Raw genomic sequence first — 27459 nt, 5'->3', positions numbered from 1 at the left:
GATTTTTTCTCTGGCACCATCATGAGGTGACGTGTGGTTTTGAGAGAAATTCCTCTGCAGCTATAGAATAGATTGCCACAAAATGTTAGTCTGGCAATGTCAGAACAATATGCAAATGTAAGTTAGTCTGGAAATTCAGTAGAACGTTTCAAATCAGCTGCAGTTATCTGGTTGTTTCTGAAACTGCAGTGGTGGGTAAAGTACTGCGAATCTATACTCAAGTAAAAGTACAATAACTCCCTCTAAAAATGATTCAAGTAAAAATGAAAATTTCCACTTACTGCAACTGCAACTTACTGTAGTTAAAGTAAAAAAGTACCAGGTTAATAAATTACTCCAAGTACAAGTTCATTTCCGTGTTGGCACATATAGGGTGTGCAGGGCAGTGAAAATAATGGAGAAAAAAAGACTTTTTGATTAAACTTTTCCTAATGAAGTAGAGCAGGTCATCAAATCAAACAAAGGACAGCCTAAACTGATATATGAACAAGCCCCCACTCTCTCTTCATCTTTATCTCTCCTCCTGATTATGACATCAAAGATTAACTTAACACATGAAAAATTAATGAAGCTCATGTTAGCTTGCTCACTATGTTTTCACGAGGCAGTGTGTGCAACTTATTTCAGCGTGCTTGTAGAGGTTAGAAGGGGAGTTCTTATAAGTGAAGATCTCTGTTTTTCTTCAGGAGGCACAGCAGCACTTCGTCATGTAACTGTTGTCTTTTTGAATAAAAAGTGTGGCCAGATGTGGCCAGGGATTGTCGCTGGAAACTGCCTCTTTTGCTACATCTTCATGGTATCATGGCCTTAGAAGTTTGTCACATGTGTCATGTGTCAAAGAACCGTCAAAAAATTTAAAATCCATTAATAATTTCTGTTTTTGCGGTTTCTGGCTATGATAAAGGGTGACCAGACGTATCTGCTAGAGCCAATAAAACATTAGTTTGCATATTCCTCTCGTTCCCTGGACAACAAAACGTGGTTCCTCACCCAAAACAGAACACTTTTTGTTTTCTTGTGTATTTTGCTCAAAGACATTCCAGCCTGGTGAGTCCGATGGAGGTCACTGGAATCAAAGCCAAGAATGATAATGACCACAATGGAGAATGGTCAACAGGAGACAGGAGAGAAGACAAGAGGAGAGGAAAAAAGAAAAGAGAAAAATGTCTTTGACAGCTGTCACCCCCATCAGTAATCCTCTCCTTCCCCTATTGCACATTCAAATAGGAACTAGGGGAGGGGGCTGCATGGTCTTGGTCACAACAAATCCTGGTTGGGTAAAAACACTTGTGCATTTGGCCTGACTTAAATGTCTTTCTCATCCCAAATGAGCTGCAGGGAGCAGGGGCCAGAAAAGATCGAGGCAGAGAGAGAAGCGGGAATGGAATACAGCTTAATTGGCCAAAAGAGGCAACTGCAGTGAAGACAGAAGGTTTGGTTACTAATTCTGCCTCAATGCTTATTGCCATTCGATCTAGCTTACTTTGTGAGGAGAGAAGACTAAACCCCATGAAGGAAAAACAGACTTGTTATAGACTACTGAACAGAGAAAAGGAGAACAATGGCTCCAGAGAGAAATTCAGAGAATATCAAGTACAAAATCCAATCCATTGTTCATGTATTCATTTCCTCTCTGCTTGTTTCATTCTGTCTCACTGCTCTTCTTTGTTCATCACTGGGAAAAAGAACCTGGAAGTTTTTTGAATTTCATCTATGTGGACCCAGCCTATCAGACATGTTTTTATAACTCAATGTACTGTGAGGCTATCTCCGACACAAATCCTCAGATTTGCTCAACAGCTGAAAACAATACAAATACAAAGTCCCACTGATTCTGACAATAAAATGACTCATAGCCATGCTAAACCAACAAAGTAAAAATGACAAAAAGTTGTCTCTGACTCCTACAAAACTGCTGTCTTAAGTGTAATGTTATACATTCCTTTGACATCAACTTGCATTTTCTAGACTGGGGTCTATTTATTTCGATGTGATCTCAGCCATAAAAGTGAGTTTGTGTGGAGGCAGGTATGTAACAAGGTGTCTTTCATGTACTTTTAACTATAGCCCACACAGGATCATTTTAATATAGTCAGTAGTATCACACACACACACACACACACACACACAAAACAGAAAAACACCAACATTTATTTAAATCTTTGGGACTGTCCTCATAAGAAAAATGACAGCATTACAAAACAAAATGGTTGTATTAATTATGACTCTGATCTGTTTAAGGGGCAAAGTTGGAATTATTGTGTTGCTGTTATAGCACCTCAAAATGTCAAAATGTCCCAACAGGTTTTTTAAATGTGGGAACACCTGCTAAAAATAGGTGTTAGACTCCTGTCCCATTGCCAGTAGACTAGAGCCAGTACAGCTCTGAGGCAGATATGAATGCCTTTCTGTTTTTTGTTTTGTTTTGTTTTTTTCCTGATGTGTCACTTTGGACGTTATGGACAGGCTGGATAACAGGTAAGTAAACAGTAGAGAGCAACACAGAGGATTGTAAAAATGTTACAGTAGTGACATCTTTTTTTTAATATGTGTATATTATTCCGTCTCTTTCAAACTCAGTGCAGACTATATTTGGGTCATTGTTAGAGTGCTGCTTGGATGGAAACAAGCAGTATTTTGTGGTGGCCCATCATTGCACCTCGCCAGTAAACGGGGTAAAATTAGGGTGTAGAATTTTCATCAAAGCCAATCAAAGCTGGAGCTAATAAACACCTGTGACTACTGCAGAATCATTTGACCTGTGACTGAATGCCGATTGTAACTTTTCCCATTACACTCAAAAGCCAGATGTTAGCAGGTGTTAGTGGTTTTATTGCGGTGTGAAAAGGGCTTTCATATAACTTTACCCAAGTCAGAAAAAGCATTGACAGATGACTTATTTCCTCATTTAACTTGGAGAATTTGTTGGAAACCTTGCGCACATCCAGCTTTATGAGAAATTTATATTTTGAATCACCAAACAGTTTCAGCCTAAACAGTTGGTTAGAAGAATCTGTAGACTTAATAGGGATGGAACGAGCTGCCACAACATTATGGCAAGTAGATCCAGGGCTAGAGGGATTATGGGACACAATAAGGACATATTTGGACTCCATACCAGAGTAAGTGTAACTGGGTACTTCATGAATTTGCTCCAAGATGTGTGTTGATGCCTTCCCTCTACCAAAAAAGCTGCTCAAAGTGCAAATGAAATGAAGAATGAGTAAAAACAGCAGCAAACATGCTTGACCTTGACTGATGACAGTCAAGGTCCTTGTCTAAAAGCTTTTTTTGTACACAGCTTTTTTAAATAAAAAGACCTTTTTTGCATTTATCCCAGCACATGGACCTTTTTGGGGTTTTCTAGCCCAGTTATTGGTGTGCAGTAATCTCCTCTGCTGTCCTTTCTTGTTTTTCTATTGTACCAACGACCCAAGGCAAACTGTTTTATTGCCCTAAGAAGGTGCAGTTTCACAGGAGCCCTAAGACTTTAAAGTATTGCCTTTACATCCCTAAAGTTTCTCTAGTTTTGACTAGAATTGTTGGTAACAGGCATGCAGTTACTCAGACTCAGGGATGTATATGTTTGCCATTTATATATTTTTTATTTCTTTGAGTTAACATTTGAAAATAATGTATCAAATTATTATTAAACTGAAAAATGAAACAGGACTTTTTCCTAACCATTAAAAATATATAAAAAGACTACATTACCGGTAAAAAAAGAAAAAAAAAAAGTAAAGTGTTTTCACAATTTCATGGTTTGAATTAATTTTGGCATATGTGTTCACAAGTGAAGTTCAGTGTCACTTACATATTCAAATAAGTAAAGCTATACAAATATAAATACATTTCACTACAAACCAACTGAAGATGATCAATTGTGCATATTTGGATTTATATTTATGTTTGAAAATTTTGTAACTATTGTGTTATTGTGAGGCTGTATGGTAGGTTAGGTTTGCGCCTTGATCCTTTACCTATCCATAAGTACAGAATACATCTGCCTAGGCATTTTTCATCAGTAGAGTAAAAAAACACAAGTATAGAAACCATGAAACTGTAGATCAAAATGTGAACAACACATCAAAGAAATTCATGCATCTTTGTGATCATTTATATCACTAAGCAATGCAAATTCTAGGTGTTATGTTCTTTTTTCTCAAATTTGCAATTTGAACAGTCCCAGGAGGCTTCAAATCTGCCTTTACAGACACAGTGTGGTAAAACAAAAAATAGTCTTTGTTTTCATATTCGTAACATACTAACTTTCAGAGACATAACATTTTAAGCAATGGCCTACATCAATCATCAAAGTTCTTGCTCTGGCACTGTGCATCCTCTTGGGGGAAAAAAATCTTTAAAAAAAACCCCACTTTACGAGACTGCAACCGACTGGGCCAGAGAACAGCTGATGGTGCCCTAAAGGGAACCTTTTCTCTTTTTTTTTAATTCTTTTTTTTAAATGCGTTCTCCCATGAAGGACGACATAATTATGGAGAACAGTTTTATTCAAGTGTAATGAGTGCAAGCTGCAACTAAACAAAAGTAAAAGTAATTGCCAGGTTAACCATATGTTATATCATTTTTTTTTCTTTTGATATTCTACCTGCTGAAGCAGATTCCTTATAGGCAAACCATCTATTTTCAGCTCTCTCCTGGGCATAGTGAGGCAGTGAGACACAGATGTTCAAATTTCCCACTGGACTCTATTCTTACACACATGCACTTCAAAATGGCACACAAAAACCCTCTTCGGGCGGAGAAATTGTCTTGAGAATGGCAATAATTATGGCAACGCAATTAAGCAAACACGCTCCACATAAGCCACATCTCAATTTGTCACCCTGTTAAATCTGAAAATCAACAAGATCGAGGCTGGGCTCTATAAACCATTTACACTGTCCCTTCGAGCGAGCCTCAGATGCAGCGTTGAGGCATGCTTGAGTGAGAATTAACTGGAGAACTCAATTATGCAAGCATGCATTGGATTCAAATGGCAGTATGATGTTGATTTTGATAAGCAATTAAACTCAACAAACGGAAACTTTGACAGCTAGAACAGAAAGTGAGAACAGAAAATGAGAGTGAAGATGTGTTTGCACACGTTTCCTTTGGTAAACAGAGTAAACAGCAAAAAAGAGTGTAGAACTTTGATCACTTGTACTTTCTACCTTTCTTCTACAGTACATCTTCCTCTCCCCGCCTCTCCCTCCTGCCATACGCTGTGATACAGTGTGTGACAATACAAACACCTCATTCTGTCACTGTCGCCGTGCTAACAGGCTCATTGGACTGCCTTGTTATCCAACTCAAACAGTGAGACCCAAAGAATCCACGGCACATTTCCATAATGTTATTGACCGAGCGCTGAGACGCAACGGCGCCTGGAAATATAAGCACACACCCCGTGTTATTTGCATGTCTATTACCTCAGAAAACTGCGGCTCTCGACATGAGGCAAGGAGAGCCAATTTGAAGCTCTGCTGCACATCCAACATCCCCAACCACCCACACCCACACACAACCCCTAACACACCACTGTAGAATCACGGCGAAGACTGGAGTGCAAAGCATTTTGGGAGTCAGGAAGTAGCGTAATGAAGGCCAACTGTGTCCTTTAGTGGGTTAAACAGACACACTTGACATGCATGATGGATCAGCCGTGAAATAGGCTGGAAGGCAAAGTTCAGCAAAGCCAGTGTGACAGGAATTTCAAACAGGATGTACCTGTCTATCTTTCCAACATGATGTCAGGCACCTCCAGTGGTGTTTAGATTGTAAAGGGAAGATAATAGGATCGTGTATGACACAGGTGGCAGATTTAGCTGTTGTGACAGTACGAGAGGATTATACCACAGAGTCTGAGGATATGAGGGGGATCCTGGTGGCTCAGTGAGCTGAGGGCTGTACATGATGTGTACTTGCAGCATGATTAAAAACACAGATTATAGTGTGTATTTATAGCTCAGGTGCCTTGCTCTTCCATTCAAGCTACAGGGAATACACTGCTAGAAAGACCTTAAAAACACCTCTCTCCTACTCTGTTGTAACTCTCTTATATTCACACACTTAGTACAAGTTTAGTCCATGTACTTAGTGGAAAACTTTTAATTTGACTGTAAACACAAAGTGATGACATCATCTGAGCTATTTTACCTTTGAGACTACAGAAAGCCAGTGTTACAAACTGGAGGTGGGACCCAGATGTGGTCAGAGATAATACTTTTCAATAAAGGCCAAAATGCTTCCTGCTCTCTTTATATTTGCCAGCACAGTCCATACTGTTGTCTTAAAGTGTGTTTTAACAAAATGCAAGACAGAGTTATGGTGCAGACAGAGTCAAAGACTTGTCTGTGCAAGCTGAAACTGTCTCATCAAAAATTTTAATGAATGAATGAACAAATCCACTTCATAGACATAAAAGCAGAGAGACTGGAGGATAATAGAATGCTACAGTTGACATCTGTTAAGTCTGTACACTGGCTGTTTATTATACATAAACACAAACTGCACAACCAGTCCAGATTCAGAGTAGATTTTAAAGCCCCTGTGTGTAGGATCAGAAAACGTCTAAATTTGGTGTTTGTAATAAAACTAGAATTACTGCCTTGTTGTTTGTCTCCACAAACCAGTCAAGTTGCAGTTACAATTTACATCCATGTATCCACGTCCCACATGTAACCATCACAGTTGACAATGCTTGAATACATGGATGGGTTTTTCCTATTAAAGTTTTTTTTTTTTCCCTTACCTGCTATCTGCACAATTAGCACAGCTTCAATATTAGTGTCAAATTTGGTATCCAACCAAATGTCTTCCCTTCGCTTCCTGAGTTGTGACAATGAGTAATGGCCAGTAAAGAGTTTTTGCAAAACATTATGATGTCACAGTGAAGTTGACCTTTAACCTTTTGGATATAACTCGCTTCATCACTTTATCCTATTAGACATTTGTTTGAAATTTTGTCATAATTACAATATGATCTCTTAGGTTATGGCCAAAAACATTTTTATGAGGTCACAGTGACCTTGTTTTGATTAAGGTTCTGTTTATGTTAAGGTATGCCTGGCCCATAACTACTGCCTTCATTGTTTATAATGTAACCTAACCCAGTTTGATAGCCAATAGTAGCGATGCACACTGCTCCACTTAGGCCATCCGAGTCAAAATAGTCTGGACACACCACCGGATCAAGCCGTGCCTTACCATAAAGCAGTTAGCTTCAGCCAGGCTTAACAGAGCAGCTCACGGTGAGGCATCTGTCTCCCCACAGTTTTTGAGTCTGTCTCATGCACAATGTATGAAACTTCAAATTCTGTGAGCACCCACTGTTTCACAAATGTTGGAAGTCGACGGAATAATATCATCATTCTGGCTTTGATTTCCATCCGGTTTTGTAACATAACTCCGCCGTGACCATTGTGAACGTGTCATCGTTTGGTATCCCTGCCGCAGACCTAATCCATCCCTATCTGCAAGCAGACATTAATAAATCATAAGGAGAAGCTTTCAGAAGCTTTAACCTCCATGCATAATTCAGCCTGCACTGATGCTAATGCTACAGCTGCAGCTCCCACACTCAACTGTTCAGTAGTGTCCCACTAAACAGCCAATTAACTGTAATGAATCCAGCAAAGTCCAACTCTCAGCAAAATGAACAGAGAAAGTACTTTCTGCGGAAAACTGTGTGAGCTAATTCCTGATGAGAACTCACTAAAAGTTTGTTTCCACCTTGAAACAAGATGGGAGGTCAGGCAGTATGTGATAGTTTCACTTCATACTGGATAGCCTTACTTTGAGCAGGCTGAGAACTGTTTGGGCTTACTCCAGTTGTGATCTTGAATAAATTGCCTTCAGATTGTTCCAATTTGAAGGCAAGTTTGTCTTGATGGGATGCTAACAGCTACTTCTGTCACTTTGAGATTGTTGCTGCATGGGTATTACCACTTGAAAAACAGTGCTACATGACAAAGGAGGATAGCAGGAATGAAGTTAAGCGTGTATTTTACTGGCAATGTTCATGCAACCCGCAATAAAACATTTCTCTCATGGATGATGCAAATCAAACTCTCCACTCACCATGCAACATTGTGCGATCATATCTGAAGCTTCAAAAACCCAAAAATGAATCATCGATTTAAAACCCAACCCAGACAGCACACATACATCTGGCCAACGTTGGCCCGATGTATCAAGTTTACATCATTAGGACGTCGCAGGGAGAGCATTTGCTCATTGCCAAGACGTCACTGCGATGTCGGCCTTTAATCGAAAATGACCAACCCACGACGTTTAAACGATCAACAAAAGAAGCTGCGCTCAGTAGGCGCTCCTTCATTAATATCCATCAACATTCATATGCTTCTTTAACTACGACCTTTATTAATTTAGGTCGGACCTTTCAAACACGAAATATTTCACCATTCAATGTGAGAAATCAGTGCTAACATTGAGCACCCGTTCTGGGATACACAGTGTCGGCCCGCCCGGCCTAACCTCCGCACTCCTCTCCGCTCCTCTCACCCACACTTGAGCATCCGTCCAGGCTGGGCGGGACCATAGGTGAGTGGATCCCAAGTCTCGAGCCCTGCCCGGGACCACGGGTGGCAGCTCCGGGCACTTCCACTTTAACCCAAAACGAGTGCTCACGATAACCAGATGAGCAGATAACGTCAGCTAGGGAAAATAAAATGAAAACACCACAGTTGTAGCGTGTTAGCTAACATGAGCTAAACTAGCTAACAGCTAATGAAAGATAACGTTAGCTGGTGGGGAGCTGTGCTATATACACCCAGTCGTGCCTCAGCACTCACCAGGAACCTCTTTTAACGGTTACAGAATAAACAACATACCTATTAACGGAGTTAACGGATCCCGTTATTTAACCGTTTCAACACTAAATTAAGCAGTGACGGACCCAAAGCCTTCAATCTGACTAAAAGACAGCTGAAATGCTAAACAAAAAAAAATACAGTGGTGAAGTTGGGATTTGTTTCTTGAAGTTATGTGCTCATCGTCTTTTCTGTGTCTTGCAGGCTGCCAGGAGAAGCGGACTGGCCATCAGATATTGTTTGTGGAAATTTGAAAATAAAGTTTGTCAAATTGACTTTTGTCTCTTCATTGTGCACACTTACACACGAAATATGGTAACAGTCAGCTATTTTTGAATGTTAGCACTGATTTCTCACAATGAATGGTGAAATATTTGTAGTTTGAAAGGTCCGACCTAAATGAATAAAGGTCGTAGTTAACGAAGCATATGAATATTAATGAATATTAATGAAGGAGCGCCCACTTAGTGCAGCTTATTTTATTGATCGTTTGAATGTCGCATGGTGGTCATTTTCAATTAAAGGCTGACGTCTCAGCGAAGTCTTGGCAATGAGCAAATGCTCTCCCTGCGACGTCTCAACGATGTAAACTTGATACATCGGGCCGACGTTGGCCAGATGTATGTGTGCTGTCTGGGAATGTAATGAAAAGGCAATATCCAAGATCTTTAAAAGGAATTCTTCTCCCACAAAATGACCATGCGTATATCAATTAGTCACTCTGGGTTCTGTTGAATTTGACAAGAAAATGTTGTTTTTCTCGCATGCCTCTATGCTAAACGAAGAATCCAAAAAACTGAGAAAATTCTAGATAGATTAAAGTCATGAGTTCTGTGTTTAACAACAGCAAAACTATATCAAAACATCTGTTTACAAACTTTCACACAACTCATGTAGTATAATCCAAGTCTCATTTATCCAGTTATTTGCTCATTACTTCACAAACAGACAGCCCTTCCTGACAGGGAACTGAACTGAAAGTGAAACTTGTTTCCGTCACAAAGGGCTGTCTGTTTGGAAAGCACTGAGCATATGACAGGATAAATGAGACTTGAATTATACTGCTTGAGTGGTGTGGCAGTTTGTAAACAGATGTTTTGATAAAGTTTTGTTGTGAAACGTGGTTACCTCAGACTTCAATTCATCAAGACTTTTCTCTGGTTTTGGAATTCTTTGTTCACCAGAGGCATGTGAGGAAAACAAAGTTTTCTTCACAAATTCAACACAGGGTGAGTAATTGACATGGAAATGACCACTCGGTGAGTGAATTATGCCTTTTAAAGGCTATAAAAACACTGGTATTCTTGTTTTTGCATTGGTTACATTAGAATGAATCATTCTAAACATCATCAACTTGCCCCAGTAAAAATTAAAGTCACACTGGATAAATCTGTACCTTACAAACTGCATCAGTGCCAATATTTTGTGCAAATATGAAGGAAGCAGTGCTCTATATGTAGTGAAGCAGTAGGTGAGAGTTTGGAATTCTTTGGAGGACAAGATGGTGGGTGGGTGCATTGGGTTCAGATCACATAACAGCAATTAATTTGCCTTGTCTTAACCATAACCACAATCTTCCCCTAGTCTCAACTGGAGCTGCCATGTACAGATACTGCTTTAAGATAGAAAAACATTCAAACAAGTTGTGAAGACATATCTTTAGTTTTTAAGTTACACATTTAGCACTTATAGAGCAAGATTATCATTCAGTCGGAGTTGTATTTTTCTCCACCTGTAGTTAAATTTTCATCCACTTTGTTGGACCCATCCACCACCACTCCCACCTGCCCTACTGGGACTTTTCGCCCCCTTGACTTAGGTTGATGTCCTGCTGCATTTCCCCCTGATGTCATTGGGCTGCGTCGAATCATGCTGATGTGAAAGGATGGCTTTTTTTGTCAGTGTCTGATGCACAAGTCACTGCCCAAGCGCTGGTATTTGACAATTTTTTAATGAGGCTGGGTTGGTCACAGAGTTACATGGGTTAGATTTAGTTGCTGTGGTTAAGTTTAGGAAAAAAAAACATGGATGGGTGTCTAAGTTTAGCCAAGTAAAGTTATTGTGCTCAGATAAAGGGAAAGGAAACATGGTGAGGACGTACCTTAAAACTTAAAGTTCTCACAGTTCCAAACACCGCTTTCCTGGGGGAAAGTGCTTTGTGACCCATCCACCTCCCAAACCACCTGACTGGACCACTCAGGACGGCTTCCTCCTCTACTCCCATCAGTGCATATGTGATAGCAGCCTTCCGATATACGTGGTTTATGCACAGATTACTGGCTCATCATTATGTCGGGTAAGTAGCAATTTTGGTGCATTACTTTTCAATGGAATACGTACTAAGTCCATGAGAACAGTCTGCCTAGATTACAATTTTATTAACATACCATGGAAACATTTTATTGAATTTATCTGGATATTTCCAAAGCACTGATGCTACAAAACAATCAGTAAGAGTCATTTGTTTTCTCTGCAGTATCTTGACTTTTGCCAACTAAAGCACGGACAATGTTTCACAGTTACATTTACACAACTCAAAGAACTTTGTTAGTGTTAGAGAACTATCGTAACAGCATAACTTGAAGCATGGAACTTTAACCAAGAGTTTTAGTTGCCTGACCCTATTAATATCTTAACCATTGTTTACTTGCCTTTACTGCAGTCTTCCCTACACCCAATCATACTGTAGTTACCATATGCCAGTAAACATATGCATTAGAAGAAGAAAAACTGTTGTCATTGAATATAAATCAGGGTTTTTGCAGAACTGTCCAATATGGTCTTTCTTGTCTGATGACAAAGTTGCCAAAACCCTAACCTTTCCCTAACCTCCCTGATTTAGTATGCAGAAGGAAAATACTTTCCAGTGTCAAAGTCCCAAACTTGTTATGCACCCCAAGTTTTGTGTGGTACAAGAACATAAAACTTTCTGACTGTTGAAAAAAAAAAAAAAAAAAAAAAAACAGTTGCAGAAATAGCTATTGTGTTCCTCCTTCACCAGAGCAAATAATAGCAGATACTCTAATCACATATTCTGACATTCTTCAGAGGATCAACCATTATTTCTTCTCTCTATTCACATAACCATGGCTATGATTGTCCATTTAAAGGCAAAAAATAGATGTCTTGTGGCAACCTTGTATTTAAATCAATATGCTAATGACTACATGTTCCATTCACTGGGTTCATTTGAATCTAGCAGAGGTTCCCAAATAACCCAAGGGACGCAGTGAAAAGACCCGGCTGTCAACCAGTTCAAAAAATAACACAGGGAAATGGTCTGAACATTCTGTTTGGATCCATAAGTTGGATCCAAACAGAGCTGGAAAAGAGTTGCAGCATGTTAAAGGTTACACAATATGCAATTACAGCCATACACACAACCAGTGGTGTATAATATCAAAGAGACCACGCACAGAGAGCAATCACAAACTGATGGCCAGCACTTCTCATTTGTTAAACACAGCAAGGGGAAATGGAAATAAATCAGTGAAAAACAAACCACACACATGGCAGCTACATTCAAAGGACAGAGGAAATTGCCTCCCTACCAGTGGCAACAACTTGGCAAAAAACACGAGGCCTCTGATAAGTAAAATGTGCCAGAAACAATTATTTTTTGCTTTTTCCACAAAAGGGAGCACAGTTTCTATTTCCCTCCTGTGTTCTGCTCTCTCATGAGTCTGGGACATGGCATTTCTTTCAGGCAGATTGCCCCATTGTTAGGATGGTCAGAAACATGCCCAAAATCAGCATCTGCACCATTAACGATGCAACACCCCAAGGGGCCCCCTAACCCTCTTTATGTCTGAATAGAACTAATTCAATGTAGGATATTATTATTATTCACTGTCAGGCTGTCAAGGACTACCATTACTTCAAACAAGTTTCATGACCTTCATCCAGAGTGACAGCATGACTTTGTCATTCATTTCAATGCAACTAGGTCATCCAGCCCAAAAAAGTTTAACCTGGCTCAATTTTTGCTGCAACACAATGAAAGGTCATTCAGCAAAGATTGATTTATTATATACAGTACATGCAGCCACATATTCCCAGCATAATACTTGGCAGAAAGAACAGTGTGTCACTGTTGTTCTGTTTACCCCAAATTTATCAAGAAAGAAAGGAAATATTGCTGCTGTATTAATTTTCTAGAATTGCTAAATCTGCCCTCAGAGAAGGGTAGATTGTTGGGCAAAGACTTGTAGTGGTGGGCAATGCCACAAAATTTGGGTATGATTGGATGACACATCATTTTATGCTTCTTTTGATCAACTACCATTGAAATATTTATATAAGATTAGATTCAACTGTACTGACACTGCACACAGTGGGTGAAGTTTAGCATCTAACCAAATAGTGAGTAACAAAAATTTATATATGGATATCATTGTATTATTAGATGCAGAGAAGGCAATTGACAAAGTGAACTGGACTTTTCTATTTAGCACCCGGTGCAAGTTTGGTTTTGGAGAGTCATTCATCCATTGGATAAGAACACTGTACACCTAACCTAAAGTCACTATAATCCTGTCACCAAGCTTCACACTTGACTGGGGAACCAGACAAGATCGCCCACTCTCACCATCTCTATTTGCCGTTTTCATAGAACCGCTCGCAGTAGCAATACAGCAAAACAATAAAATAAAAGGAATTCAGGTTGCCGATTCAAAACATAAAATCAGCCTTTATGCTGATGATTTATTATTATATTTACAGAACCTATCTGTGTTACAACAGGAAACTTACAACATCATGAACAGCTTCTCTACAATCTCTCACTACACAATAAACTGTAATAAATCAATGATACTATCACTATCTGAAGAGGGTTGGGATTATGCAACCCTAAATTCCCCTCTTCCACTTTACACTGGCAATATAAAATATTTAGGTGTTAATATTTCCCCAACACTGTCAGAACTCTTTAACCTCAATTACACCCCTCTGCTAAAACAAATAGAGGAACACTTTAAACACTGGACCAAGCTCCCACTCAATCTCATTGGACAAATTACGACAGTTAAAATGAAAACTTTACCTCAGATCAATTACTTGTTTTCAATGATTCCCACCATCCCCACTGACAAATGGTTTAAAATGCTCGACTCATTAACAACTCAATTCTAGTGGAAAAATCAAAAACCGAGAATCTCATTTTTGATCCTACAAAATGGAAAGCCACAAGGTGGCTTAGAAGGCCCAAACTTTCTTCACTACTTCTTGTCAAATCTATACTACTACAATATTTATTCAAATGGATACAAAAATACAACCACAATAGCCTTTGGATAGAATTAGAACAGAATCAATGTAAAACCGCCTCAATTGCAGATCTCCCCTTCCTATCACAATTGATAAAAAATAAACTACTGTAAGAATATCACAATCTCAGCAACTCTGACAGCCTGGTGGAAAACCAATATAATCACTTAATCATCACTAGCACCATGTAGACACACCATGTGCACACCAATTTGGCACAACTCAGACTTTCAAGTGCACAAGAGCACTGTTCACTTTTCATCATGGCAACAAAAGGGAAACACTCATCTTCACCACCTTTTTCAACACAATCAATTCATATAATTCATTTCACTAATCCAGAGGTATGGGGTTGGGAGAGACCAGTTCCTCCACTGCCAGCAAGTAAAATCCATTATTAAATCAAAAATTAACATCAACAACACACTACAACCTCTAATTTATATACGATAATGAGATCTTGAAAATCACAAACGAAAAAAAAAGAAAAATCTCAAAACTTTATAAACTTATATCAAGTACAAATACCTTCTTAACACAACAACAAAATGGGAAATGGGGATAAATGACTTCCCTCTCTCTCCCAACCCCGACCTCTGGATGCAAATTAATAAAAAATATATTCTCCATGATCTATAACACATATCTGCAACTTATACAGTATAAAACTATCCATAGAACTAACTACCTCAAGGTAAAATGTTTAAAATGGGTTTGACTGATACAGACACTTGTTCACCATGCACAATAGGTAGCACAGATGATTACTTTCATGCCACTTGGGTCTGCACACCAGTTCACCCCCTCTGGACAGCAATGCTTGACAAACTCTCTACAATCTTGGGTTGCAGAATCCCATTGTCCCCATCCCTCTGCCTGCTGGGAGACATCACATAAGTCACCCTCCCAACTAAACACAGAAACCCATTACTCATTTTCTATCTGTCACCAAGAAAGTAACCTTCCTAAACTGGAAATCTAAAACAAATTGTAATTTCACTCACAGGAACAACCTGCTTACAGAGCGGGTAGAACAGGTGGAGTGTTTTAAGTATCTGGGGACACAGATGGACACCTGCCTGTCCTTTCAAACACACTCAAACACAATCTAAAACAAAGCACTCCAGAGCCTCCATCTTCTCAGGAAGCTGAGAAATTTTAATGTTAGTAAAAAGATTTTAATGACGGTTTACCGGTCACTCATTGAATCCATTCTCACCTTCAATATCACATCTTGGTACAACTTTCTCACTAACAAACAGAAAACAAAACTGGTTTGCTAATGCTGCTGGTCCTTTCCTTATGTATCAGTGTGTGATGCTTATTTTCCACCCTGTGTATTTTTTAGATTCTTAGGTCCTTTTATAATGTCTGTAATGTCTTGCATGCACATTTCTGGTACCATTTGGTTCAGACAATAAAGTATCTATTCTATTCTATACTAACGGCTCCAAGAAACATCAATATATCAAACCTTAATGATACTTGGGACACCTTCTTAAATCATCTAAACTTAAAACAGAACTCACCCCCATTCCAAAGCCACATACATGACCAGATGTCCATGCAATGACAACCATTTTCTAAACATCATAATACACCACCATTCCACACCGAACCATAAACCACCTTTCCTACCTGCTGGTTCTATTAACATGAATCATCAGCAATTTTATACACACATAGTAATAATAACAATAACATAAATAATATTTCTATTATTATTATTATTATCATTATTATTATTGTTGGTGTCTCTCTTTATTAATCTTTCTTAATATTTCCTATCTCTTAAACCTCTCTACTCTATTCCTCCCTTCACTCTTGTTTCCCTCTTTCGAATGCTATTTCTTTTATTATAATGACGACGATGAACATTGTTGTTATTAGAACATGCATATTTGAGACACATTCTTTTTTTCACACCTGCAACAAGAAGGGGGGCAGAATCAATAATGATAATAGTAACGATTATGCTACATTTGCGCTACCACAATAACACCATAAATATCTATACCCATAACACTAATAATGTGATTAATTATAATGTAGACATACATATATATCTATAGATATTGTCATTATTGATTATTTTCCCATGTATTCTATTATTTTTAAGCAATTAATATAATTTATGTATGTCTTTTGTGTGTGTGTGTGTGTGTGTAATATATAATGATACCATGAATTTTCCATATCATTATCTTATTATTTCTCCCCTCTTTTTTATTGCTTGTGTTTGATTTGCCATTGTTATTTTATGACATGTAAACCAACATGCACAACATCCAATTAGTGCATCAACCATATATAAATACATTTTTATCTATTCATATTTTATGTATTTATTTATTTATTTATTTATTTATTTATTTATTCTCTCTTTCCTCTTCCCATTCCACATGTACCCCTTTTTATATTGTACAAATTACTTCCTAGTTGCTTGCTTATTTATTTAGTTCCTCCCCCATGATAATAAATGAGACACATAGGAACTGTCAGGGCTATGTCCCCCATGGCAGCTGGAGCACACATCGAGGCAGTCCTATGGGTCCCTCTGGGATGGGAGGGCATAGTAGAGTGTGTGTGTGTGTGTGTGTGTGTATATATATATATAGATATATATGTATATATAGATATAGATATAGATATAAATATATAAAAAACATATAGCATTAAGCATCTCTCGTACAATTACTAATCACATGCATCTTATTACATGGGACAATTTATAGTGGCAAATAATTAGTGTGTGAATTCTTGGAGGTAGCATGGTAGCATCACTGCAGACATACACACAGTATTAGAGAAGCAGAAAGTGCAACACAAAGAACAGAGCTGATGTTTCCATAAAGTGAGATTTGCTTTGTTATTGATCCTGCTGATGCTAGTATTGGGACTCAAAACAAGGCTGTATTATCAATAGGGGATCAATCTGCCCACCTCTAATTCATACAACAGCAGCAGAGAAGCAGAGGTTTGAAACACTACGAGGTGTTCATCTGATTTAATGTGAGATGGACCCTATTGATGTTCGTATCTAATCTCAAAACAAGGCTTAGTATCAATACCTATAGAGTATTATAGAGTATAGTATCAATACCTATAGAGTATTGATACTAATTAGTGCATCAACCATATATAAATACATTTTTATCTATTCATATTTTATGTATTTATTTATTTATTTATTTATTTATTTATTTATTCTCTCTTTCCTCTTCCCATTCCACATGTACCCCTTTTTATATTGTACAAATTACTTCCTAGTTGCTTGCTTATTTATTTAGTTCCTCCCCCATGATAATAAATGAGACACATAGGAACTGTCAGGGCTATGTCCCCCATGGCAGCTGGAGCACACATCGAGGCAGTCCTATGGGTCCCTCTGGGATGGGAGGGCATAGTAGAGTGTGTGTGTGTGTGTGTGTGTGTATATATATATATAGATATATATGTATATATAGATATAGATATAGATATAAATATATAAAAAACATATAGCATTAAGCATCTCTCGTACAATTACTAATCACATGCATCTTATTACATGGGACAATTTATAGTGGCAAATAATTAGTGTGTGAATTCTTGGAGGTAGCATGGTAGCATCACTGCAGACATACACACAGTATTAGAGAAGCAGAAAGTGCAACACAAAGAACAGAGCTGATGTTTCCATATCATGTTGGAGCTCATAATAAGGTAATGACCCAACTGCAACATTTCAATATTAAACCAATCATTCCCTAACCTTGATCAAAGTGTCTTATTAGCATAAACTACATGTAGGGTGCAAAAGGCAAACCCTAGTCTTTGTAAGTTGATTTTGGCACAATTCAGCCCATTTTAATTTCTATGACTGTGAAATCTAACTTTGAGAGGAAGGGTTATCTAAAAATTTGTTATATCACCTCAAGGGCAGTGCCTAATGTCCTGCATCACAGACAATACTGTGTGCCCGATCTATGTTCTTTTTGTCTCACATGGGTAGTCTCGTCACCTTTTAGAAAAGCTAACAAACTGTAACCCACAAGGTTGTTTATTAAATGAATCTTTGCCTTGGCCACAATATTAAACCTACAGGAGACCTCACACCAAACAGTAACTTGAAACAGAGATTATTTTTTTCTATTTTTTGTGTCAAAAAGGCACATTATCAAATTCCATGTACACGTGTTTGACCAAATATACAAACAAGGAAACATGAATAGTAGGCTATATTCTGTATGTGCAGCTGTACCCAATTTGGAATTAAGATTAACAATCAAGTTGAATTTGGCTGTCAAATACAAATATTCAACTATTCCACTAAATTTTTTACCATGTAAAGTTACAGAGCTGGATCAGGGTTCGGCAGGACATTCAGGGTTGCAGCAACGTCCATGTATTTTAGTAAAAAAAAAAAGTTAGCTCTCTGGGCAAATGCATACCAACTATGCTAACAAGGAGTCAGAACTGTGCAGCAACATTTTTGCTGATACTAGCTAGCAGGGGTGTCCAAACCAGGCCAGATTAGATTATGTGAAAATAACTGGGGGTCTTTTTATGAAGTTGTTTCACCCGTATATGTTCCTACTTGGCACATGTCTACAAACTGTGTGATAGTCATGCCATTGAGAGGTGAACAGAAAAATGCGAAGTGATCTTGCTTGATTCACCAATATTATGTGGTGGGCCACAAATAGTATATCTTGAACAACAAACCATAAACCCTGAGGACTTTGAACATGCCTGCTACATGTAGATATCAAACAAAAGCCAGAGACTGTATTTCATTAGGTTGCTGTTAGCTGTAAATTCACCCACACTGAGCTGAAAATAGATGATAGCATTTACTCGGAGTATGACCAGAGTTCTTGTCCTCTGGGCAGCTGCCTCTATCTAATTTGGACACACCCTGGGCCTGGGTCTGCAGCTTCCTGCAGAGTTAAAGTGAGGAGTATTCACTCTGCAGCTAAATCTGGGGACTGAAACATCCCCAGAAGTACACTGCACACTGACTGACAACACAACACACACACACACACACACACAGACACACACACACAGTGCTTGACATGAAGTATCTCATTTAACTGAGGGGTCTCCAATTTCGACTTAAAAGGGCCAGCCCTTGCTTTATATATTACCTTTATACTTGTATTATTCAGTTCTGATTTTCCAAGCTTAAGCAATAAAACTAGTCTATTTGCCACTCAGTCCACCTTCTCATTTTCATCAAAGCAAAGTAATTCAGGATTGTTTTTTTTTTCCAGCATTCTTACAAAGGTTCATGTAGGTTACCATATAAAGTATTAATGTGCAGTCAGAGCATGGGGTGAAGGTCACGGGGCTAGCTGGATTGTGCATTGCTGCATATTGAAACACCCCACTTGGGTGAATAAACCGCATTTTTAGGAAGTCCGTTTAGGAGATGTTGTGGTTTGAGCTGGACTACTTTTAGGCTGATGACACACAGTCTGATCCCAGTGTGTGTGTGTGTGTGTGTGTGTGTGTGTGTGGGTGTGTTCCTCATTTACAAGTGTGTGTTTACCACACCTTTATCTGCGTGTGCATTTTCCCTCCCCCAGACAGGACAAATCAAATTGTTCATCAAGTGTGTGTTCCTCAAATCAAGCTGTTCATCGATTTTCTCCAAATTAAACTGCTAACCAAGCTTTAATACACCAAATCAAACAAAACAAAGTTACAGTCATTAATGTTTTATAAGCCAGTCATTTTTAATGTGTCTTCCAAGTAGCATAGACTTGTCTGTTGGCACTGGTTCAGGTGTTGAGCCAGTTACAGGGCAAGCTTGAATATCCAAGCTGTGGCATCTCTTCCAAGAATAAATGAATGCTACAGCAGCATGGTGCATATCAGACTAGATGAATGCTGGAGCAAAGAGGAGTAAACCTGACAGCGAACACCTGCCGATGATATCTAACTAAACACTGTGGGCTCTGCAGGAATCTGCACACAACATTTTTTTTCTCTATTTTGATTCATGCAGCGCTGCATGTAACATTCAAAAGTATGTAAGAAATACACAGAACACACACATGAATATATGCACATACATATCCAAGACACACCAACAGGCCTGCATCATACACACACACACACACACACACATGCGTGCGCGCTTCCATCTTACTGAATTTTTTATGCATGCAAAAAATCAGCAGTTCTTTTTGAAATATAGACAACCCACACCTACGCCCTGACATGCATATTCATACATTACATACTACACAAGAGAACTGGGAGCGATGTATGTATGATAAGGCAGAGGCTTTGATTTGCTGTGGTTGTCCCAGCAGGCAGCGTACGACAACGCAGCAGTGATACAATGCTACAAGGAAGAGTCAAATTAACAAGCTGAGGAAGGAGGAGGAGGGGGTGGAGAGAGGAAGACAACAAAGTCCAAACAATAAACTGAGAGGTGGGGAAAGTCTGGGGAGCGTTATACAGAGCTCTGGCAAGCAGTGGAATTACACTGACTCTAAACAGCTCTTCCACTGGCAGCATTTCCACTGGGGAGCACTCCTGACAGCTTCTTGTGTCTTATTTTTCCATTTGAAAAGGGAGGTGCTTTTGACATCACTGAGAACTGAGCATGGTTTAAAGCTCTTAAAACACCAAGGGCCTGAAAGGTAAAAATCATTTCAACCTAAACAGAACAGGTGCAATGCAACAGCTTTTCAACAGGCACACAGAACAGCGGGAAATGCTTCAGTTCCCACAACGAAAGTGCACATGAAGTGTGGGAAAAATGGCCTACATTTCACTAAATTGCGAGGGGTTGTTTTGTACCAGAGTGTGTGTGAAGTACAGCCCCACCCTGAAATAACTGAAAGTCTGCGTGTTGAATTCAGGTCTTGCCACCAGGAGACGCACTGATGCTCTCTTTATCATACAGTACAGCGTGTCAGTGTGATAAGCCAGACTTTAAACACTGCACTATTGTCACACACAAAACAAATATAATACATTTGTAGTAAAGAAAATCTCCTTTTAAAAAAAAAGGCCGCATGCGCAGTGGAACAATGGTACAGCTTACTTTATTGTTACAGATTTTAGGTCAGATGTAATTAGATCAATGGTGGTATAATAAGTTCTCATTCTTTCTGTGTAAAAGAGGCATGTGAAAATATCACATATGAAACACTTTTTATATGTTCATCATATGTGGAACGTCATTATTACATGTAATGCATTCAAATTGCACACATGCGATTAAGGAAATATGCCACATGATATTCATATGACTTCACATGTTAGACGTAATTCTGTATATATAGCAGGTAAAAAAAACTTAGTAGGCTGCTAGTTGCTAAAAGCACAGTCTTATTATTGTTGAATACAATGTTGTGCATGTTCACACTTAACCAGAGCTCAAAGTTCAGTTCATACCAATTAAAACAAACTAGTTCATGATCATAGTTCACAATTAGGATTTTGAACGAAGTTAAAAAAAAAAAGTACTGTTTTACATTCATGTCTTCTGTTTTTCAAAATAAAATAAAATCATCATTCACTCGTCCATATTTCCCAACATTGGTCGGATGTTTAAATTTCTTTGCCAATGACTCTCAGACTTGTTTTCGCAGACCTGGCGGGCAGAATTTGCACACAATTATGGGATTTTTTTATCTACATGAAGTGGCCAGCCTGTTCCCACTCCCAGGTGGTCAAATACCAATGCGTCGTAATGCTTCTTTAGCCAATGCGTATGTGCCATGCATCTGAACCAGTGTTTAATTGAATTGAAATTGAATTTATTTTTTAATAATTTATAATTTGATATGGCCAATGCAATTTAACAAAGTTCTAATATAAAGCATCAAACCGAGAGTTCAGAGCTACTGCTGTTGGTTGTGGATATGTTTACCTTTGCACTAGTAAAAAGACAGTCACGTTCTTGGTGAAAACCATCCATCCATACCTCATCCTCTTTTACAGTTCAGTCATGTCAATACTGTGCAGCTAATTGCTGTAATGATTATTAGCACTGAGAGTCATACACTACACAAATATTCACATTCTACGACACAACAGCTATTGTATATGATGGTGAGTTTCCAGGATTTAAAGGCCACCAACAAGAGATTTGATTCTTGTTAAGCAAGATGACAGATGTGGTTGTGTTGCTCCCATCTCTCATAGGTATTACACTGGGGAGAAATCTGCATATACTGCACACACGAGAAGAAAATGTAAACCTGGGAATAGTGAAATTGTGTGTAAAATGACTCAAAAGATAATGATCTTGCTGAAAGAATCCGTGAAAAACAAAGAAAAAATAAATCTAACACTAGTACTTTGTCAAGAAAAGACAACAGAGGGCCATTTTCAGCATTTTGCAATCTACTTGTTTTGGTGTTTGAAAAAGCAAAGCTTATCAAAAGCAATGTTCAGATAAGAATGCAACATGTTTTTCTGCTATTGCTGTTGGGATCATTTCTGACCTTTAAACGCCTGCATTACTTGGAATCTAATTATATAAGCCTGAAACAAATATACAAATAATATTGCAAGTATTTAATTGAATGGCTGCTAAATCACAGGCTGCAAAATGGCTCCACCTTAGAAACAGTCAGTTTTGTTGGCTTTATCTGAAAGCATATGTTTGGGAGGCTGGACAGGATCATTTGCAGTACAGGAACAGATTTACCAACAGCTTCTTCCTACCAAATAATCTGCATGTGTAGCAAGTGACAGCACATACCGTCTATTTACCATCTGTGGTGCTCAAGTTGGCATCAGAGAGCTGAAGGCAGCAGATTAGAGTAACTGTAAGAAAAGACTTTTACTTCAGTACTGTATATGTTCAAAAAACAATGGGAGCTTTTTAAGCTTCTACTGAATGCATCAGAAGTTGAGCTGTATGCAAAACTTTTCATGACTCCTAAATTTAAGACCTCAAAGTGGGACTATATTGTGTGATTGCACATTATTTATCATATCATCAGGCATATTACATCTTGTACTTTTTTTAATCACACTTACTCTCCCCGATAGTGAACACATATATTCATATTATGAATAGTATGTCCATACAAATATTAGGAAAATACAGATGATTTGGCAACATGTGTGGTCACCTTGGTAACAGCAAGTGTTGTTTAATACTGCAGCAAACACTGGTTGAGCTGTTACTTTGTCAGGTATAGCACAAAAGAGCAACTTCCGACCAAGGGGCCAGATTAGATAATATGGAAATACCTGGGGGGCAGCTGCTTCTCACATTAAATGAGTTATTAATTAAAAAATAAATAAATAAATAAATAAACTTTTTCATCTTTCAATGAAAAAGCAGTAGATTTTACATGTCTTTGCCATGGGGCTGGGTAATATCAAGAATCTGGTGATACAATACGTATCACAATATGGTGGTTACGATTGAACATATTGTAGTATATTGCAATACTGTAAGCAAGGCAATGCATTGTAGGTTATTAAAATCTAATTTTAGAAAAGCTATTATACAGAACACTCAACCATATGCATACAATTTGAGTTCAAAAAAGTTCACTTTTTGCATCCAGAGCAATAAGATCTGTATTTATCACAGAGTGGGTGAGTCAATGGCTAATGATAGATTAGTGCTGCTCTCCCTAGCAGAAAATGTCTGCTGTTAGGTAACTGTACCGTCTGTTTGTGGAAACACATTAGTCCAACCTGCGTAGTTCCTACAGGGAGCATGTCTACAAACTGTATGATAGTCCTGCCATGATGAGGTGAATAGAAAAATGCAAGGTGATCTTGTTTGATTAATATATATATATATTGTGTGGTGGGCCACATATAGTATATTGAACAACCAGACTATGAACATGCCTGGTTTAGTGAGAGCGAATAGTAAACAGTAAGGCTTATATCAGTGGGATAAAACTGTGCATGCATGTATTGTGTCTGTGAATACGTTATAGTTAGGTTGGCAATTTGAATATGCGTAGGAATGGCACCACTGCCATTAAGAAAACTATGATGAGAGCTAATTAATTAATATAATAATCACTAAATCAATAAATATTTTTTTCCTTTAAAGGGTCTCCTTCTTTTGAAATTCACAGAATATGTGTTATGTGATAAAAAAGACAGAGATTTAACTTCGGCAGTCTCTGGCAGTTGAATAAAGTGTGGTTGATATGAGTAATGAGGTGTCCTTTCACATCTTCTGTTCTTCTGAGCTGTATTAGCACAGGGGACCTGAGAGCATTGCTATTGGTGAGAGACCAGACAGCCAGCATCTGTCTCTCTCACTCCTCCACTTAAACACATCCCCCCACATACACGTTCACACACTCTTACACATGCTCACACAGCAGTCCAGACATCTGGTGGGGCTCTACTGGGTCTTGCCACTGTGGTACTGGGACTCTTACAAGGACTAAAGATACTTCAGCGGTAATGACACGTCCCTATTGGCCAGACCGGGCAGAAAAACAGGAAGTGGGGACAAGACTGAGGGTCGGAGAGGTCGTTCATCTTGGGAGGGTGATTTAAATACAGTAGAAGAGAGTCACAGAGATACAGAGAGATATAACGTCCCCTGCCTGAGGCCAAGGTAGACGATGTGAGTAAATTTCAGGTATTCACCAGATTCCAAAGGGTAGAGGGGTTTCAACTATGAATTCAACATGGTAATTGTAATATGTCTATTAATATATGTTATATTTTTGTTAACTGTATGACACCCAGTTTCAACCAGTATTATTATACTGTATGTGCTAAATCAATAAATACAGTTTTTGTGCAATAACATCAGGAAAATATGGAAGCCAAGCACAGCCATGCTTCCAGTTACGTTTTTAAAGCTGTCTCAAGATCCTGAGTTAATTATCTTGACAACTCAAGAAAACAAGCTTGTCATCTTGTGATCACGAGTTAATTATTTTGTTTTACTTGAGAAAACAAGCCTTTTTTTTTAAAATCCTTTGATAATGTCATAATCAACCCGTTATCACGAAAACACAAAAGGTTGTTTTATTTTATCTCCAGACAGTGAGCTTTGCTATCTCGACATAATGAGATAATTGCATGAAGGTTTCCTCTCATTAGGGTACTTATAGTGAAATGACAAAGCTTGTCTTCTCAAGTTAACTATTCAATTAAATAATGCAAAAAAAAGCCCTTTTGTTTTCTCATGATAACGGCTTATAACAAAACAATGAAAAAAAAAAAATTCTCAGACATATTACTAGATTACTGCAGGGTCACAGTAGTAATAATGGGGCGGTTGTGACTCAGGGGTAGAGCAGGTCATCCACTCATCAGAAGATTGGTGGCTCAATCCCCGGCTCCCCTAATCCAAGTATCCTTAGGCAAGATACTGAACCCTAAGTTGCTCCTAATGGCTGTCTCATTGGTGTGTGAGCATGAGTGAACAGTTACTGAATAACAGGTGGAATCACGTACGTTAGCCTCGACCACCAGTGTGTGTAAAAGTGCTTTAAATGGTCAGATGACTAGAAAGGCGCTATACAAGTGCAGTCCATGCACCATTTACTAAAATAAAGCATAAAGCAAAAACAAACAAACAAACAACTGCATAGTTGTTTTTGATTATAAATTATCATAGCTCTCCACTTTACTGTAGTATTAAGAATGACCTGTATAGCCCAAACTGACATTTTTACCTGTCCTCTCAAATTTGAATATGTAGGTAGAAATGGATTTTACAAAGGAAAATAATATACTCACTGGTGGCAGGGTTTCCGCCAGGGTTGAGAGTTACTCTGAAGGCTTGATGCCAGGTGTGGCGGCCAGGGGGAGCATCACACGGGTCAATGTAAAGCAGAACACCTCCAAAACCCAGCTCAGACAGTAGGGATAGCTGGACACACATAATACATATAAAGGCACAGTGAGCATCATTTGACACTTACAGTGCTTTAATGTGAACAGGAAATAGACAGGAAATGGTTAAATGCATTTCCACTTGAGGACACGTTGGTTGTTTTCAAACAAGCTGAAAAAACAACACTGACATATTATCACATATACTGTACAGTTGGTAAGACATACCTGTTAGCAGAAAACTGCCAATTTACCCATACAGTATATTTCCAACACATCCTGAGGAAAATATTTGGTTCCTTAATGGTTACAGTAAATGCTTTACTATGTTCACCACCTAGTTGCTAACTGTGTTTGTCCATCTCATTTGGTGCTGGGCAGGTAGAGGGCAATCAGTTTTATCATAGACATTTTGCTGCTGGAAACAATCAATCAATCAATCAATCAATTTTATTTATAAAGCCCAATATCACAAATCACAATTTGCCTCACAGGGCTTTACAGCATACGACATCCCTCTGTCCTTATGACCCTCACAGCGGATAAGGAAAAACTCCCCAAAAAAACCCCTTTAACGGGGAAAAAACGGTAGAAACCTCAGGAAGAGCAACTGAGGAGGGATCCTTCTTCCAGGACGGACAGACGTGCAATAGATGTCGTACAGAACAGATCAGCATAATAAATTAACAGTAATCTGTATGACACAATGAGAGAGAAAGAGAGAGAGAGAGAGAGAGAGAGAGAGAGAGATGCAGGTAATGACAGTAGCTTACAACAACATTATTGAAAGTAATAATATTATAGTTATAGTTCTGGCTACTGTGGTACAATATGTTGAAAGTATGTATTAATATCTGACAGTATACATGTGTGACAATAGTCATATGTGTATAATAACAGTAGAAGTATGACTAATGACTAATGATGGCAGCAGCAGCAGGAGGCATCTGGCAGGACCACGGCAGCAGCACAACCACACACGTCACGCTGTCCAGGCACCGCTGCGATATGAGTTAATCTGAGAGACAGTGGAGCACAAAGGCTCCGGAGTAGAGAGCCGAGTTAGTGACATGCAGAACGGCTGAGTTAGCAAGATGCAGTAATAGAATACGAGAGAGAGAGAGAGAGAAGGAGAGAAGGTGCCCGGTGTATTATAGGGGGGGTCCTCCGGCAGACTAGGCCTAAGTCAGCCTAACTAGGGGCTGGTACAGGGCAAGCCTGAGCCAGCCCTAACTATAAGCTTTATCAAAGAGGAAAGTCTTAAGTCTAGTCTTAAATGTGGAGACGGTGTCTGCCTCCCGGACCGTAACAGGAAGATGATTCCACAGGAGAGGAGCCTGATAGCTGAAGGCTCTGGCTCCTGATCTACTTTTGGAGACTTTAGGGACCACGAGTAACCCTGCGTTCTCAGAGCGCAGTGTTCTGGTGGGATAATATGGCACTATGAGCTCTCTAAGATATGACGGAGCTTGACCATTTAGAGCTTTATAAGTTAACAGTAGGATTTTAAATTCAATTCTGGATTTTACAGGGAGCCAGTGCAGAGAAGCTAAAACAGGAGAAATATGAT

At 38.7% G+C, this 27459-nt stretch overlaps 1 protein-coding gene across 1 annotated transcript in view; it reads right to left on the bottom strand.

Moving 5' to 3' along the window:
• The window catches only part of naaladl2 (N-acetylated alpha-linked acidic dipeptidase like 2), an 814243-nt gene that overhangs the window by 309079 nt on the left and 477705 nt on the right, over window positions 1–27459 (bottom strand). The window contains exon 8 of the mRNA XM_033621483.2: window positions 25794–25926. Coding sequence (XP_033477374.1) covers window positions 25794–25926 — 133 coding nt within the window. The remainder of the gene's footprint in view (window positions 1–25793; window positions 25927–27459) is intronic.

This window comes from Epinephelus lanceolatus, chromosome 6, assembly GCF_041903045.1.
Source record: "Epinephelus lanceolatus isolate andai-2023 chromosome 6, ASM4190304v1, whole genome shotgun sequence".
Lineage (NCBI taxonomy): Eukaryota > Metazoa > Chordata > Actinopteri > Perciformes > Serranidae > Epinephelus > Epinephelus lanceolatus.
This window is presented reverse-complemented; position numbering and strand designations above follow the sequence as displayed.